The sequence below is a fragment of the Myotis davidii genome, unplaced genomic scaffold (assembly GCF_000327345.1).
Source record: "Myotis davidii unplaced genomic scaffold, ASM32734v1 scaffold395, whole genome shotgun sequence".
Classification (NCBI taxonomy): domain Eukaryota; kingdom Metazoa; phylum Chordata; class Mammalia; order Chiroptera; family Vespertilionidae; genus Myotis; species Myotis davidii.
The window spans coordinates 4,474,772-4,492,339 of record NW_006287904.1 but is presented as its reverse complement, the minus strand read 5'-3'; the positions used below and the strand labels follow the sequence as shown (position 1 = coordinate 4,492,339).

At 35.9% G+C, this 17,568-nt stretch overlaps 1 protein-coding gene across 8 annotated transcripts in view; it reads right to left on the bottom strand.

Annotated features, from left to right (window-relative positions):
- Positions 1 to 17,568, bottom strand: part of GOLGA4 (golgin A4) — an 83,623-nt gene that overhangs the window by 53,061 nt on the left and 12,994 nt on the right. For 4 of the 8 annotated variants that reach the window (XM_006759623.2, XM_006759624.2, XM_006759625.2 and 1 more), the window contains exons 3-7: positions 15,970 to 16,068; positions 11,165 to 11,230; positions 6,630 to 6,944; positions 4,088 to 4,135; positions 1,778 to 1,834 (exon numbers count right to left, since the gene is read on the bottom strand). In XM_006759623.2, coding sequence (XP_006759686.1) covers positions 1,778 to 1,834; positions 4,088 to 4,135; positions 6,630 to 6,944; positions 11,165 to 11,230; positions 15,970 to 16,068 — 585 coding nt within the window. Of the gene's footprint in view, positions 1 to 1,777; positions 1,835 to 4,087; positions 4,136 to 6,629; positions 6,945 to 7,101; positions 7,219 to 11,164; positions 11,231 to 15,969; positions 16,069 to 17,568 lie in introns of those variants that run through there. The other 4 variants (XM_006759626.2, XM_006759628.2, XM_006759627.2 and 1 more) reach the window with 3 other exon arrangements.

Genomic DNA, 17,568 nt, shown 5'->3' with positions numbered 1-17,568 from the left:
AAGAATATATATGTAATGGCTTATGATCTAACAATATAGATAGATATGGAAAAAGATTTTTTTAAATGATGGAATGGGAATAGCATATAAAAATGTATTTAACTAATTTCAGTAATCATAATTCATGTCGGTATATTAGTATTGCTATTCCAAGACTGTTGGTTTATAACGTTAGGGTAAGACAAATGAGTAATTCTGGATGTTCTAATTTATCAGCAGATTCTTCAACAGATGAACAATAAAGAAAACAAAGGGATGCAGGAATGTGTACATTTAAAGAGGCTTTAAAAATATATCAAAAATACGCCCTAACTGGTTTGGCTCAGTGGATAGAGTGTCGGCCTGCAGACTGAAAGGTCCCAGGTTCGATTCCGGTCAAGGGCATGTATCTTGGTTGCGGGAACATCCCCAGTAGGGGGTGTGCAGGAGGCAGCTGATCAATGTTTCTCTCTCATTGATGTTTCTAACTCTCTATCCCTCTCCCTTCTTCTCTGTAAAAAAATCAATAAAATATATTAAAATATATATATATCAAAAATATGCCCTTGCCCGCCGGTTTCGCTCAGTGATTAGAGTGTTGCCCCTCAGACTGAAGGAAGGATCTCAGGTTCAATTCCAGTCAAGGGCATGTACCTCAGTTGCAGGCTCGTTTCCCAGCCCCCTGTCCAGGCATGTATGGGAGGTAACCAACCAATATATCTCTCTCACATCGATGTTTCTCTCTCTCTCCCTATCTCTCCCTCTCCCTTCCACTCTCTCTAAAAATCAATGGAAAAAATATCCTCACTCATCAGGTGAAGATTAAAATAAATAAATATATATATAGTATTTTTACCTGGGCAAGACTGTAGTGTCTGAGAGACACATGGTGATAAAACAAAGAGACACAACAAAGTACAATAAAAGACAGGATAATAGTTACTTTTGAAGAAAGAAAGGAAGCTGTGATTGGGTTAGGAAACAGTGAGGCGTTTTTGAGGTGACTGGCAACATTCTATTTCTTGACCTTGCTGGTGATTATAACAGTGTTCACCATATACATGTAAGCTATATATATTTTTAGCATGATTTTTCTATATCTGTTTTATTTTATAATTAAAATATTTTAAAATGTTCATAAGTGATGTAGCAGAGATACAGAATGCTATTCTCCAGCCAATATAAGCCATTATTGTCCATCCTTTTCAAGATAGGACAGAAGCAGAAATTAGTAAAGCATTATTTCAAATAATAAATATTTGCCTGAATTCTAATACATCACTGTAAAAATTATCCCTAAAAATTACAATGAACAAAATTTTTATTTTATTTTACCAAAAAGACTGTTGGTTAGGAAAAACAAAAAGAACCCTAAAACACCTAATTGAAGGGACAGTTTAGCTTTGAAAGTTGTCACTGACTATTCATGCAGGCAAATGATATTCTATTGCTAAGACTCCTATTTCACTAATTCCACCAACAATATACCGGCTATAACAAAAAATGTATACACACTTTAACAGCTGATAGACCAATTTTGAAAATGAAATACATTTTAATAAACACTGCCTATATAATTATTCAAAGTGTGTATACATTTTGGGGGGCACCCTATATAGCTGAGGAAAACCACGCAAACAAAAACTGTAAGAATTGGCCCCTGGTTTTGTAGGTTGGGCTGGTTAGTTATTGCTATAACTACTGAAGTACATATGAAACTATCCCAGCATATACAATAGTTCTGATAAAAACAAGAGATTTAATTACTATTCTGAAAGTACTAATCACTACAACTTACCTCTCTTAATTCTGAAATTCTCCGAAGTGCTTTATCCTGGCTCTGACTTAATATGCCCTATAATTAAAAATAAAAAAATAAAGTTGGGTCAAACAACTGCATGACACAGTAATACAAAGCAAGTCAAAAATAATTATTTTTACAATATTACAACTGTTTATCTAAAAATAACCTGAGGATGGAGAGCTGGACTGAAGATCTTAAGGTATAACCATGTTGAAAATCTGTTAAACAAAGTTAAATCATGATGTGACAGAACTGTTCTGCATCTGGCTGTGGTAGTGATTACACAAATCACATGCAAACCACAAAGTCAATTCTACTATATGTTAATTTTAAAAATAAAAAAAGTTAATTAAATCAAATTCCTAATGCAATTCAATTTATATCATTGCACCCTAAAAGTCAATTACCAATCTGTTTAAACGGGTTTTTTTGTAATTTTAAAACAAGACAATCCTTTTCTATATTAAAAAAAAGAAAAGCCTGGCCAGTGTGGTTCTGCAGTTGAGTATTGACGCATGAACCAAGAGGTAACCAGTTCAATTCCCTGTCAGGGAACATGCCTGGGTTGCAGACTCGATCCCTAGTAGGGGGCTTTGCAGGAGGCAGCTGATCAATGATGTTTCTCTCTCACCGATGTTTCCATCCATCTACCCCTCTCCCTTCCCCTCTCTCTAAAAATCAATTTTAAAAACATTAAAAAAGAAAAGTCCAGGAGAAAACCACAAAGAGAGCTATAGATTGCTAAATTAGTAATCATATATTAAACTCAAGAAGCTAAAAGAGTAATAATGAAAGATGAAGTGATTCATCCTTTCCTGCAAGGGGAGAAAGGGAGAGGACAGGAGACAGGTGCTTTTCACTAAATTGAAAATTAAACCTGAAAAGTTATGGACTGTGGAAACAAAGTAACTGTATATTCTTGCACAATATATAGTGAGGTAAAGAAATGGGGTAAATTTGGAGCTTCGCTGGTCTGTGTAGATTAACAACAACAAAAAACAGAGAGATACAGGTAGGCAAATGGTTTGCTTATATTGTCCAGAAGAGTATGACTGGGTTCTATTTGTGGGGCCTGGTAAATGAATAAAACAAAAACCAAAGGCTTTCTTCCATAAAGCCATGAACACAGGTTTTATTTGATTTGGTATAACATAAAAATTTTAAATGCAGGAAAATGCAGTGCTGAGAGCAATGAAAAACTGCAGTGAGTTATTTACAAGCACCCGCTCTGCCGTCTAACTGCCAGGAAGGGATCCCAGCTCTCCTCCCTATCTCTTACAAGCTGTGCAACAATAAACAAGTCGTTATTCCTCAATTTCCTCACAGAAGAGATTTAAGGACTAAATACACCATAATGCCTGGCACCCAGTAAGAACTAAATAAATGTTAGATAGTATGAGCAGTACTGATAATAGTGTTGGCAGTACTTACAATTTTAATTCCATTGGGTCTACTGAAAGGATGTTTGTCAATTTAATAAAGAGGTTTCTAGGCATGCCAATATGGGCATGTACAGCGATGAAGGGAAAAAAAGCAAAAGTTATTGCATGTTCTCTCCAACACCCTTTATATTTGGGACTATGCAACCACAATTCTCTACAGCCACTTAGTGATAGAAATACTACACCTAGAAATAAAAATCCATAGACAATTCATAGAAACACAGAATTTGGGAATAAGATGACCTTTTGAGAATGAATTTATGTAATATTAATAATACAATGAATTAAATCAGAACCACCGCCACTTCGATAAAACTCACGTTTAAGAAAATATTCTTAAAAAACTAAAAGCCTGGCCAGTGTGGCTCAGTGGTTGAGCGTCAATCTATGAACTAGGAGATCACAGTTCAATTCCTGGTCAGGGCACATGATTCCTAGTAGGGGGCATGTAGGAGGCAGCCAATCTATGTTTTTCTCTCCCCCTCTCCTTTCCCCTCACTCTAAAATCAATAAGAACATATCTAAAAATAAAAATTTTAAAAGATGCAACCTGCAAACTAAGACATTAGGAAACATGTCTAAAAGAGCAAAACATGCCTTAAAACGAAACCTCTTAAGCACTTTAGAGATCAGAAACTGAAAGACACCCATCCCTACCATGTAAAATCTCTGGGATACTTCCCTTTTTCTCTTTATCAAATCTCCAGTAATATTAAAGCAGATTACTGCTTTACTATTACTGCTTTATTATATGTAATAATCATATGATTATTACAAGTGAGGATAGAACTATTTTACTATGAGATTCTTTCTAATTTTAACATTATGTATGAATCAATATCATAGCCAACAAATCACTTACTTGTAGCTTTTTCTTCTCTCTCTGAACAGTCTGATAAGCTGTTACAAGCTAAAATAAAGAAAAAGTCATCAATAACATGTCATTCCTAAATAAATGCAATTAATTATTCTAAACTCCACTAATGCATCTTGTTATGAAAGTCAAAAAATAAATCATAAGAATTCTTTTATATAACAATTCAACCTAGTTAGATGCATATACAGCCAAACTAAATAAAATAGGAAATATAGTTCTAAAAAATAAAAGAACTCAACTCTATAAAAAAAGATATTAAATCTCCTTTTGATTTAACCTTAGACATGTACTTCTTTAAGTATCAGGACCTAATTCATAAGTAGGAATTAGAGCCAACTCACCTAAAGGCAGAAGACAGCTCAAACAATAATCATTGACCAGTACCATCAGCAACAGCATCACCTGGGAGCTTGCTAGAAAATGAAATTCTTGGGCCGCACCCCAAACTAACTGAACAGGAACTGGGGGAGGAAGAGCAGGGAAACACAGGAATGTGTGTTTTAACAAGCTCTCCAGGTGATTTTTTTGCCTGACTATGTAATTGATCTCTAAAATTTCCTTTTGGTTATAGGACCTGTGACTATGGCTGTGTAAAAATCTGATGAAAAGAACTCATAACCAACAGTTGAAAACTGGTTCCTAAAGAAATGTTTAACCACGTAATCTAACTAGGATATTTACTAGTAAACATTCTAGCACAACTTGGTGAAATTATATATTGATAAATCTTTTAAACCTGTAAACCAAGCATGTCAAACTCACAACCCACAGGCTGTATGCCTCATTTCTTTGGCCCGTGTTAGCCGTTGAGTTTCACATGCTTGCTGTAAACTATATAGCACTACTCATCTGAAAGCTAAGCACATGGCCTCAATTTAGACCTTACTTTAGAAGTGCTAGTGGCCTGTGAAGAAATAGGCTGCAGCTTTAGGAGGAAGAACTCCCCTATTCTGAACCTTGCCATTTTCCTTGGAAGGCTACTATGTGCCCCTACATGCCTCTACTGAAATCTTGAGTGAAGAGGCAGATAGCAATGGAAAGTGCATTGGCACAGAGATTATGAACACAAAAGAACACACAAAATTCTATCTAAGACTAGGACCCTCCCTTTCTTATTACCTTAAGACCAGATAGGGTAGAAAAGGTAAAGACAAAGTCTATGGGCTCTTTTCCCTAATGAGTTGCATAACTCTGCAGTAGCACAAATATCAGAACAGAAAGACATAGAATCAAATAGGGCTCTGTAAACTGCTACCAATGTGACAGTAAGCAAGTTACTTAATGTCTAAGATTAAGTCTCTATGAGTCTCTAACCCCTATTCTACAAATGAGAGTTAACTGATATCTACTTCACAGAGATGATGCAAAATTAAATGGCACCATAAATATCAAATGCATAGTATCTTACACACTTAAATATTAATTTTACTGTTGCTCCAGCTTCAAACTTAAAAGCCATAACTAAGCTAGTGAAAATAACAAATTTAAATAAAAATCAATACCATTATTAACTTTGATAGAAATAAAAAATAAATTTTAAAGGACAAAGTTGCCTGATTTCACAAGTGCCTCCTGAGATACATGGCTTTCCTGCCCTGTTTACATCTCTGGGTTCCAGCCAGCCTATAGCTTTTAGCCTAATAATTCCTTTCTAGTTTGCCAGCATTCTATAGTTTAAAAAAAATACTTTATATATTTCATCTAGGGGTTTTTGTTCTTTTTGGCTGCCGGTTAAAACTATCCATATTGTAGCCATAATTGGAAATAGAAGTTATGGCTAACTTTACATACTAACTTTGAATTTTATTATTCATTAGTTAAAATTAACTATAATGCTGATTTACAAACTGCTAAGACAATAAACTGTTAGGCATTGTTAAAAAAAATATAATAAGCCATAGGCAACTTGCTGTAGAAAGGTTTTCCTTGGGAAAGATCGTTTCAACTGCACAAGATGGGGAGAACTAATACAATTCAACCTGAAAGGAAGATGCTGAAGAGAGAGATGGGCAGCACTACTTCCTCACTTAGACCAGAGAGTGTCATCCTCAAAGGGATAGAAGTTAAAAGAGTCATTTGAGGCAAAATTTAAATGTAGGTACAATGAAAGTGAAACAAATGTGTCAGAAAATCAAACTACTTAAAACATAATTGGGGTCTGTAATAACGAAAATCTGATTAGCAGAAGAGGTCATGTTGAAGCCACAGCACTTAGATGAACAAGGGAGAGGATGTGAGGAGGCAAGATGATGAGCTCTGCACTGTGTGTCCAAGCAGAAAGGCAGAGTGTGAGAACTAGAAGGCTACAGACAATAAGCTCCAAAACTTTACTAAGAGTCTTGCCACAAAAGACCTGAAACACTGAAAGTCTTTAACGAGATATTGCCAGAGATTACCCATCATCAGTAGCCAGCATATCTAAGGAATTGAGAGTTTTGCCAACCACAGGTATAAAAGCCACACAGTAACATGAATTAGAGAACAAAGGGAAGAAATTTTCCTTTAGGCAGAAAAGGCATGCTCCTACCTCAGAACATTTCCCTTTGTAGCTATTCAACCTTCGTTCCATTCTTCGCAACCACTGAATCAACTGTTCTTTGTTGAGGCTGTCCAAATTCCCTAGCGAATCTTCAGTCTCGCTCTCCATATCAGAGGGTGGATCAACAGTGGCAGCAGAGAGGTCCAGGTCAAGTCGATTCAGGGATTCTCTTGAAGACGTTCGTACCAAAGACTCTTTTGAAGAAGATCGGAATAGAGATTCCTTTATTGGACTTCGAAACAAAGACTCCATGGAAGACACCCGGAGCTGGAGTTTCTGTGCAAAAGTCTGTGTGTCACCTGACTGTAACCAAAAACCACAGAATATGTGGGTTAAAAATACACCTTTAGACTTCTATTATTCCCTATCACCAGCAATAACCTATTAAAAGCTCTAACATATTCAATTAAAATCCCTGACTTTTAACATAATACATTGTTTTCTGAAAAATAAGAGACACCTGGTTATTTCTGAAAAAGTGCTGGACCTGGAATCAGAGGACTGGGGTGTAGGTCCCAGGTCTGTCACCAAGCAGTGGAATGACCTTCACTAAGTCACTTCCTTTCAGTCTGCACATCTGTAAAAAAGAGGAAGCCTTCTGTTCTCTTGTCTCAAATCTCTACCTACAAATCTGCCCGTCACACTGTCACCAGCCTGATGGTTGCAATAAGGGAGAGGGTGGGAAGATGGGTGAAAAAGGTGAAGGGGAATATAGTCAATATATTGTACATAACAGTTTAAGTGAACTGAACTTTTCTCAAGACTGAGACTGGTTTAATGAGATATATAACAATTTACCAACCCAACTCCAGGGAAGTTTCAGAAGAGGGAACTATGGGGATTCAGAATGAGTCACCCCAAGATGTGCTTCTGTGCCTCTGTGGTACGCCGAATGTTTTGAGCTAAAGGCAACTTTAACAACAGCACAAGAGAAAATTCTGCCTCTCCCTTTACTACCTAGAACAGTGGTCGGCAAACCTCGGCTCGCGAGCCACACGCGGCTCTTTGGCCTCCCAAGTGTGGCTCTTCCACAAAATACCACATGCGGGTGCACACGTACAGTGTGATTGAAACTTCGTGGCCCATGAGCAGAAGTCGGTTTTCGGCCTGGGCGAGTCTATTTTGAAGAAGTGGCGTTAGAAGAAGTGAGGGGTGTCGGTGGGTCGGGCGACGGGAGACAGATGTGGCACAGGCAGGCCACGGGATACACAGCACAGGGGAGGTACATTGCTTTCAGGTATTGAGGTACGTTCGCTGAGGTTGACCCCTTCCAACTCTCCCATTCACACTTGTCTATCTGAAACAAGTATACAAGACGAGTGCGGATGGGAGAGTTGGAAGGAGTCGACCTCAGCGAACTTACCTCAATCAGATTGAGGATGTTTTTAGCAAAGGCCAGCTTAGGAGTACCCTAATTAAGTTAATAACAATGTACCTACCTATATAGTTTAAGTTTAAAAAATTTGGCTCTCAAAAGAAATTTCAATTGTTGTACTGCTTATATTTGGCTCTGCTGACTAATGCGTTTGCCGACCACTGACCTAGAAGAACTTGAATTAGGGGTCTTGCCCATAAGAGATTATCAGATAACCTCTTTTGACCTATCCATAGGGCAGGACAAACTCCTGTTTACTAAGCATCTTCTCTTCTTCTCAACCTGCAATGACCCTTTGAAGCCCTCCAGAGCTCCCTACCTCATTCCTAGCTCAGGATGTCTTATAAGACCATGTTTCCTTTCTACCTCTGAACCTGATGTGAGGTCTCGGGCTCTCTCATGTACATGGATTCTCAACCATATGTATGTATTACATTTGGTCATTTTCTCTTACTAAAAATAAATTTAAGAAATAAAATAGTATTGTGGTAAGTTTGCATTGGGACAGATGTTATTAGACTTAGTGTGGTGATCACATTATAAAATATATAAATGTTGAATCACTATATTATACACCTGAAATATATACCAACTACAAATAAATAAATAAAACGGCATTCCACCTCTTAAAAACAAAAAACAAAAAGTAAATATTGAGAGACAGATAGAGGCATGTATACATAGGTAGGTTTGTGATAAAATAAGTACAGTGAAGTATCAGTGATAAAATCTAAGTGGAGGAACAAAACAAAAAAAGAAAAAAGAATCTAGGTGGAGGGTATGTAGTTATTCACTTTAAAGTTCTTCCAACTCATATATATTTGAAAATTTTCATAATAAACTATTGAAAAATAAAAGGGCAGTACTCAAAAATAGCAACAAAAATTTAAAATGCAACTTTAACACTGTAATTTATTTTATATTTAAAAATTCACACATGAATTTTTAAATATAAAATAATTTTCCCAATAATTAAAAAAAATAACATTTGAGAACTGCCATTTAAATCCCTGTATTTTGCTCTACTGAATTTAATCAATTCAGTTCTCATTCTGTTTTAATAGCATACAAATTCAAATGAGGCAATACATGGTAAAAAAAAAACATAGCTAGAGTGATGTTTTGTGTCTAGCAATGATAATTCCATAGTACTATCAGTAACTAGCCACTGGTCGTTGGGCAAATAATTTAAACTTTCATGCCTGATATCTCATCTATACAATAAGTAATACTAAATCCTAGGTTCCTCCTAAACTGCTAAAATACTAACACTATGATTTAATAAAACCATTTTATAGCTTCTCAGAAAAATGCTCAAACATTACCTACTGTTTTGAAAAAATGTATTTTTCTCTATTGTGTGGTGGCATGTACTAATTATTTTCAAAGATCTGAGTTTTATAAGTCTGTTTGAAGTAAAAGGTCAGCTCTCCGCATTCTCTTTTGCAGATAAATGAATCAATTTCATTAGCTGAGTATTATGAACTGCATTAAACAATTTAAAATTTAATAGTATTTAATAGAAATTTTTCTAAAATATACACTTTTCTGCCTTCTTAAATAAGGACAATGAGTAAACCTTTAAAATGATGTCCATGCCACAATTATTATATTGTGTGCCAAAATTGTTAATTTACACAAGATGTCCAACCCAGTTTTAAGAGGGTCATAGACAGCTATGCCTTATGAACTCCTGGGCTTGCTTTTACCAGCTCTTCTAGCTTGGTATAAACTCCGATTTCCTGCTGCTGTCAAGATGCCCAACCATAATAAGCATTCTACCCCTTCATCAACATACACTGTTACTAATTTGCTAACAACCAACACCCAATTTGTCAGAAATCTGTTTAAAGGTAAACAGACTCTAAGTGAAAACATCTCCTTGTTATGAGAATTAAATGAGATCATATATATAAAATGGTTAATAATGCCTGACAACAGAGTAAATACTCAGTAAATGCTATCTTTTTTTTTTTTTTTAGGAAAATATTTGTTGTTGTTTTTTAAGGAAGTTCAAAGCCTTTAGTGAGCCTTACTTCCTGAATATCACCCATGTTTATTATTTAACTTAATTAAAACTTAAGTCTCTCTCAAATAGTTATCTTTCATTTTATTTTTTGCATTTGTAACTATATTTAGTCTTTTTAAACTATTCTATAAGAGAAGGAAAAAAGTATTCCAAAAAATATTCTTTAATAATATTCCTTAAAGATCATTGGATCTGTCCAGTACCATTTAGATTTGGTGCCTCTCAATTTTTACCCTTACCTCATGGCACCTATAGAAAATGATGTGTTTGTAGGAGACTTGGGATTTATTGGGGATGCTGCTCAAGGCCCGAGTCAACAGCCCAGGGACTCGGATTATGGCTAGAGCCTTATCAGCCTCCCCCAAAGGATCTCAGATCACAGGTGACCTTTTCATGGAGTTTGGGAAACTGTAATTTATACATTTGCTAGACAATACTTTAGGATGTTTAGTCTACATAATTTAGTTCATAAATCATTTAGGTCATAATTTGTATACATTCATGCTCCAAGTTCACAAAATTAGAAATGTTATTTCACTACAAAAGAGACTGCTGAAAACAGCCAGGTTAATGATAATAATCATCAAGCCAAAGTAAACAAATGTTCACTTCAGACACTGCCATCATCATGTTTTTCAGGAATTTTTTCTTTCTTTTTTGGAAGGAGTCAAAAGAATGTCACTTAGCCCCAATCACAAATAACTTTTGAGTATCAAAGATAACCTAAATTCTCTGCATTAGCACATTTAAGAGCAAACTTTAAAATAAATTTCATTTCTTTCATAATCCCCTTTCAAATTATGTAACGTAATGTCTTTCAATATGAATTTCTCTATTTTCTTTACAACTATAAAGTCATATTTCTTTTTTCAAAACGTTTTCTCTTTACCACCATTAAGTTTTTAAATGAGTAATAATAGAATCTTACATGACTGGTGTATACATAAAAATCACTTACAGTTTTTTTCCAAGAAATCATCAACAAACCTAGATTTACCATACATACTGTATCAAATGTTTGGACATCACTGTTCCAATGTAAAGTCAAATGCTATTATTATAGATTGACCAACACTCTGAAAGGACTTGCCATTTTTTTAAATAAAATGAATAACATACCTGAGGAGTCATCAGCTCACTTCCATTAATACTGTCCGGAGATTTTGTGGCTTGGAGAGATATATTCTAAAAAGAACAAAGACATATTGTAAAGAAAAGGAAAAGAAGACTGAAGTTTTAAAAACTGTTAAGAACAAAGGCCAAGTACCAAGCCCTATTAGATACATTTATCAAACAAAATTAGTAATTGTTCATTTATTAGAATGTCTTCATGCAAGGCAAAACTAGTATGGTAAGTATTTTAGAAAATTCATTTTGCTGCAAAATATATAACTAAATAGCAAAGATTAGTATGTAGCAAAACTTATTTCAAGCTAATCACATACCTTTCCCATTATGATGTCCCCAGTTTTTCCCCCACAACAAAATTAACATAAGGGTTTCTACTAGCTAATCTCATCCAAACAGGAATCTATCCAGAAAAAGAAATAATATCAATAGTTCCCTACAATAAAAGAATATTCAAATTAAAGATATTTGGGCTAAGCTCTGAAAATTATCTTGGTAACAAGAAATACAAATGCCTCATTCGTTCGAAGCCAACAGTATAAATTGTTGTGACAATTTTCAGAAAAACGTATAATTAAAAATAATCTTATTCCACATGTGAAAGTTTTAATTTTATCCTATTCGTATGACAAATGCTGCAAATTAAGCAACATTCTGCTGATTACATCATAGTAGCATAGGTTCTATGATAATGGATGAGATTCTTTGATATTCAAAATTCTATATTGCATTCATAATACACTAAGTAGCTAACTGAAATTACAGCTTTAGAAGTAGCTCATGATAAAATAATCTCAATTTTTTTAACAAAAGCATTTGACCAAATACTAGCCACTACCAGTATGTTTCAGTAACTTGGTCTTTAAATAGCACTATTCCCCTACAATTCTACAGCTGACCAAGAAAAGGTCAAATATCTGACCTTACTTATTCTAAAATACAAGTGAAGGCACTCAGCTTTGCAAAAGTGTTCTCAAATTTTCGAGCTCTCATTAGGTATTTGATACTAAGAAATTGTTAATTTTTAGGTATGATAAATGTATAGTGGGTCTATATTTTGTCTTTATCTTTTAGAAATATATACCAAAATATTTAGATACAATAGTAGTTCTGAAATTTGCTTCAAATAATCCAGTGAGGATGAGGTGGGGTAAGCTGCATGTATGGAAAGGGGGGTAGTGGTATGGTTAGGGAAGTGGGAAGGGATCCTAATAAGATGGGCATGAGTTAATTGTTGACACTGGTAATGGATACTATAGGAGGAAAAGAATTCTTATGCCACTATTGCTACTATTTCCACTTTTGTAATATGTTTAAATTTTTCCCTAATAAAAATGTAAATACCGTCTCCCTCTAATATAAAAAGAGTTATCCAATTTTATTAGTCAAAGACATTTTCTTAAAGTTAGACAGGAGAGAAAGGTTGAAGGAACACAGTAATTAACTTTTATCTTCCTGTTCTCTGCCACTTCAAAGAATTAAAAGTTGTATACATGGCATATATTTCTGTAACATCATAAGTAATGTTTCTAGCCCTAAATATATACTATAAACTATAAAATAAAAAAACATTTTATAGGGATCAACAAATCTCTCGAGCCAATCAGTACAGTGAAAAGCAATAATTAAATTATGCAGAAAGGAAATGAAAGAACTCCATAAGATATATAGGTTAGAAGGAATAGTGGCAAGAGAGTCCCTATTCTATTTTAAGTAAATTACTTGACACATGATTGTAGTCCATACAAAAAGCTATTCTACGATTGCTTGAAATATCACCCTATCAAACACAGCATAACATTAAAAAACCTTTCCTCCCTGTGTAATATTTCAGTTTATATGTTATACCATATACGTATCTAAATATATGCAAGACAACTAAGGGAAGTATTGGCCTATGTTTCCCTGAAATTTAAATTAGGAACCTTTAGAAGCAAAATTAGAGATTTTGTCACTACGTGTAATGCCTTCGCGGGGGGGGCGGGGGGGGAGGATATGTAATACCCTTTGTAATACTTAAAGCAATAAAAAAAATAAATTTAAAAAATGCCCTTTTTTAATGAAGTTTCATTTAACTTGCCTGAAGGACTAACACATTCCCTACATCTGTATTTTCTTCTATTAAGCCTTAATTCCTGTGTATAGTATGTTGATATTTTTATCTTCATATAAACTTATAAAATCTTGGAGAGCAGAAAACCTTGCATTTTCGTCTTGGTCCCAGGACCTAACATCTTGAGGACTGGTAGTACAGGCTCAGTAAATGCTTGTTAAATCCTATACAATTATTTCCTTCAGTGAAAGAAGACTTCTGAAGGCCTTCTCCCACACAGAAGCCTAAAGAACTAGCTCAATACAAGTCAATACTCAAGAGTACCAATACTCTCTCCTTGGAGGCAATTCCTAGATACAGGAAAACTCTTCTAAAGTGCATTTAATTTAAAAGCACACACAGGTTCCCTGCCACATTTGTGTTCAATTATGTTTTGTTCAATCTTTGTTCAATATTTATTGGTTGCTGAGCACTAAGGATACAGTAATTTTTAGAATTACAGGTAAAGATACATATTTTTCCAAAAAAAACTAAATTAAGGAAAAATCAGCAGCTGGTGATTCCCTAATGTAATGAATTAAGCCCTCTCTAAATGTTTATTCTACTATAGGTTATGCTATAGTTTCCCTTTGTTATGTGGGGAAAAATAAGTTTTTATCTGAACAAAACTCAATTTAAATAATATTATAAAGACTTTTAATCTAGCCGAAACTGGTTTGGCTCAGTGGATAGAGCGTCGGCCGGCGGACTGAAAGGTCCCAGGTTCGATTCCGGTCAAGGGCATGTACCTTGGTTGCGGGCACATCCCCAGTGGGGAGTGTGCAGGAGGCAGCTGGTCGATGTTTCTCTCTCATCGATGTTTCTGACTCTCTATCTCTCTCCTTTCCTCTCTGTAAAAACTCAATAAAATATATTTTAAAAAAATAAAATAAAATAAAATAAAAGACTTTTAATCTACTTAAATTATTTCTAATGCCTTCATTTAAAATTTTTTAGCATTTCTTTCATGATACGCTAGGACTCCATACAAATTACTTTTATATACTTACTAAAGGCCCAGTGCACAAATTCATGCACAGGTGGGATCTCTCGACCTGGCCAGCGATTGGGGCCAATCAGGGCCAATCGGGAACGTGAGCAGTTGGCCCGCAGGGGGAGGGGCCATGGGAGGTTGGTTGGCTGTGGGGAGGGGCTGTGGGAGGTTGGCTGTGGGAGTGCACTGACCACCAGGGGACAGCCCCTGCGTTGAGCCTCTGCCCTCTGGTGGTCAGTGTGTATCATAGCGACCAGTCGACCGGTCATTTGGTCGTTCAGTTGTTTGGATGCTTAGGCTTTTATATATATAGATGGAAGTGGGCCTAGGAGAAGTTCTTCTTTTTTAAAAAAAAAAAAGTCTCTATTGCAGTATCATTTTATTTTTAAACTAGAGGCCTGGTGCACAAGATTTGTGCACTGTGGGGGAGGGGTGTCCCTCAGCCCGGCCTGCTCTCTCACAGTCCAGGAGCCCTCAGGGGATGTCCGATTGACGGGTTAGGCCTGCTCCCCTAAGCCGGCAGTCAGACATCCTTAGCACTGCCATTGAGGCAGGAGAGGCTCCCACCACCGTCACTACACTCGCCAGCCGTGAGCCTGGCTTTTAGCCGAGCAGCGCTCCCCTTGTGTGAGCACACTACCACCAGAGCGCAGCTTCTGTGTTGAGCATCTGCCTCCTGATGGGCAGTGCATGTCACAGCAACCAGTCATTCTGCCATTTGGTTGATTTGCATATTAGCCTTTTATTATATAGGATAAGTTGGTAATTTATTTTTATGTGGGATTCCTGTGTCCCTCTCAAACCAGTTTTGAAAATAGTGAGGTGTTCTTTGTAACCAGAGCCAAGGAGAGGCCTCTTTCCGTGAGATCCAAGCAAAGGCATCACCAGAACTCTGAGCTGCTTTCTTTTCTAAAACCAAGGTTAGAATGTACTTTAGGATTGCTAGTGGCTATATACAGACCAAGTCTTTACTGGCTGCAGGGATTAATACAGAAATGTTCCAATTTCATCACCAGCCTAATAAATTAGTTCAACCAATTCTCATTCTTTAAAAAAACAAAAAAAATCAATCCCAGTTCAATGTCCAATTTAACACCAAAAGCTACCTTACTGAGCGAATACCTCTAAATTTAAAAGTCCACTTTCCCAAAATTACATACAAGATTCAAAATTATATGACTTCAGTCAATTGAAAAATGATGAGATTATTTTTTTTTCAGATATTTAATAATACACAGAAAACTTGTCCTCTCCCAAAATAAGATGCAATTATTTGTTACTGTAAAATCAACCTACCTACTCAATGTTATTTAATTATGGATTTACACAAAATGCATTTTTCCCCTAAAAATGTGAGTCACATTTTAAAATATTCTTGGCCTACTACCAGGGTTTTCTAACAATGCATACCTTTTTTTAGTCAATGAACAAACATTCCCTAGAAAGAAAACTTAAGAGTTTAGACCAAGTGAAGGTAATCTTCATTACATTAACGAAAAGTGTTATTTTGTTGCTGTTAAAGTGTTACCAGAAAACACACCAGCCATCAGAATTCAGCAATTTACTCTGATTTTTTAAAGCAGGGTTAGCAGGGCGCTGAAGATGCTTTGAGAGATGGTAAGTGACAAGCAACATGAGATTTGCTTCTAGAATTACCGAATTACTTAGCTTCCCCACAAAGGGAATGCAGAAAGCGGTGGAAGGACTCACCACACTGTCAGCCTGTGTTTTAGGCTGTTTGGAGGAATCCAAAGCAAAGATAGTATACTCAGAGAGAAAAGCAGGCTCTGCTATCATCCCGGCTAGTAGCTGTCTCATTCAGTGTAACAAGCAGATGTATAAAAATAAAACAAATGATGAAAAACAAATCATAAGGGCATGTTGCAAAGTGTTCTCACCACACAGCATGCACAACACTATAATGGCCTTGCAGCACTACTACTACCACCGTCGTTCCACCCCCAAAATAATAAGTTGCTGGGAAAGGTCAGGAATGGAAAGGAGTTGAACTATTTAGGATCTCAAAGCCCAACTTTAAACAACTTGCTTATTGGCATATAAATAATATATACAACAGGCACCACAGCACAAAACATGTCATTTGGTATAAGAGTCTATACCAGTGGTTCTCAACCTTCTGGCCCTTTAAATACAGTTCCTCATGTTGCGACCCAACCATAAAATTATTTTCATTGCTACGCATAACTGTAATGTTGCTACTGTTATGAATCGTAGTGTAAATACCTCTATACAGGATGGTCTTAGGCAACCCATGTGAAAGTCGTTTGACCGTCAAAGGGGGCACGACCCACAGGTTGAGAACCACTGGTCTATACCAATTAGAACAATACATGATAAAGAACAGAAGCTTTAGCATAAAACAAATACTGTGCCATTCATTTTTATACATTCAAAAACACAGCATGGAAATTTATGGGATGATAAGACACATAAAACTTTGATTTTTTTATTTTGATTTTTTTTTTTGAGAGAGTGAGAGAAACACTGATTTCTTGTTCTACTCATCCATGCATTCATTGGTTAATACTGGTTAATTCTTATATGTGCCCTGACTCAGGATCAAAACTGCAATCTTGGTATATCAGGACAATGCTCAAACCAGATGAGCTACCCAGCCAGGGCCAAGACATATAACACTTTAAGTAATCATTTATCTGTACTTATATTCAAAAAAGTTTTCTCCAAGCCTTGGCCAAGTAGGTCAGTTGGTTAGAGCATCGGCCTGCAGGAATCGGGCCGAAACCGGCAGTCCGACATCCCCCAAGGGGTCCCGAGAGGGTGCATGCCAGGCCGAGGGACCCTACCTGTGCACAAATCCATGCACCAGGCCTTTAGTGATACATATAAAACGGTGAAATCTGAATAAGCTCTATGGATGTCAATAATTTACCAATGTCAATTTCCTTGTTTTCACAGTGTTACAAGGTGGTACCCTTGGGAGAAACTGGGTGAAGCGTACACAGGGCCTACCTAAAAAAATTTTTGTAAACTCCTGTGAATCTATGATTATTTCAAAATACATTTTAAAAAATCCTTTGAAACATTAATTTAGCAGCTAATGTGTGTTGTCTTATCTATTATGTGATATATAATAAAGAACTTACATCAGAAAATAAATATCTACAGCAGAGTGGAGGGGATCAATGGGGGAAAACAGGGAAACATCTGTAATACTTTCAACAATAAAGATAAATTTTTTAAAAAATAAAATATACAAAAGGAAAAATATAAATACCTGCAAAAGCTTAAGAGCTTACACTTTTCATCTCAGTACTGTAGAGTTATGGG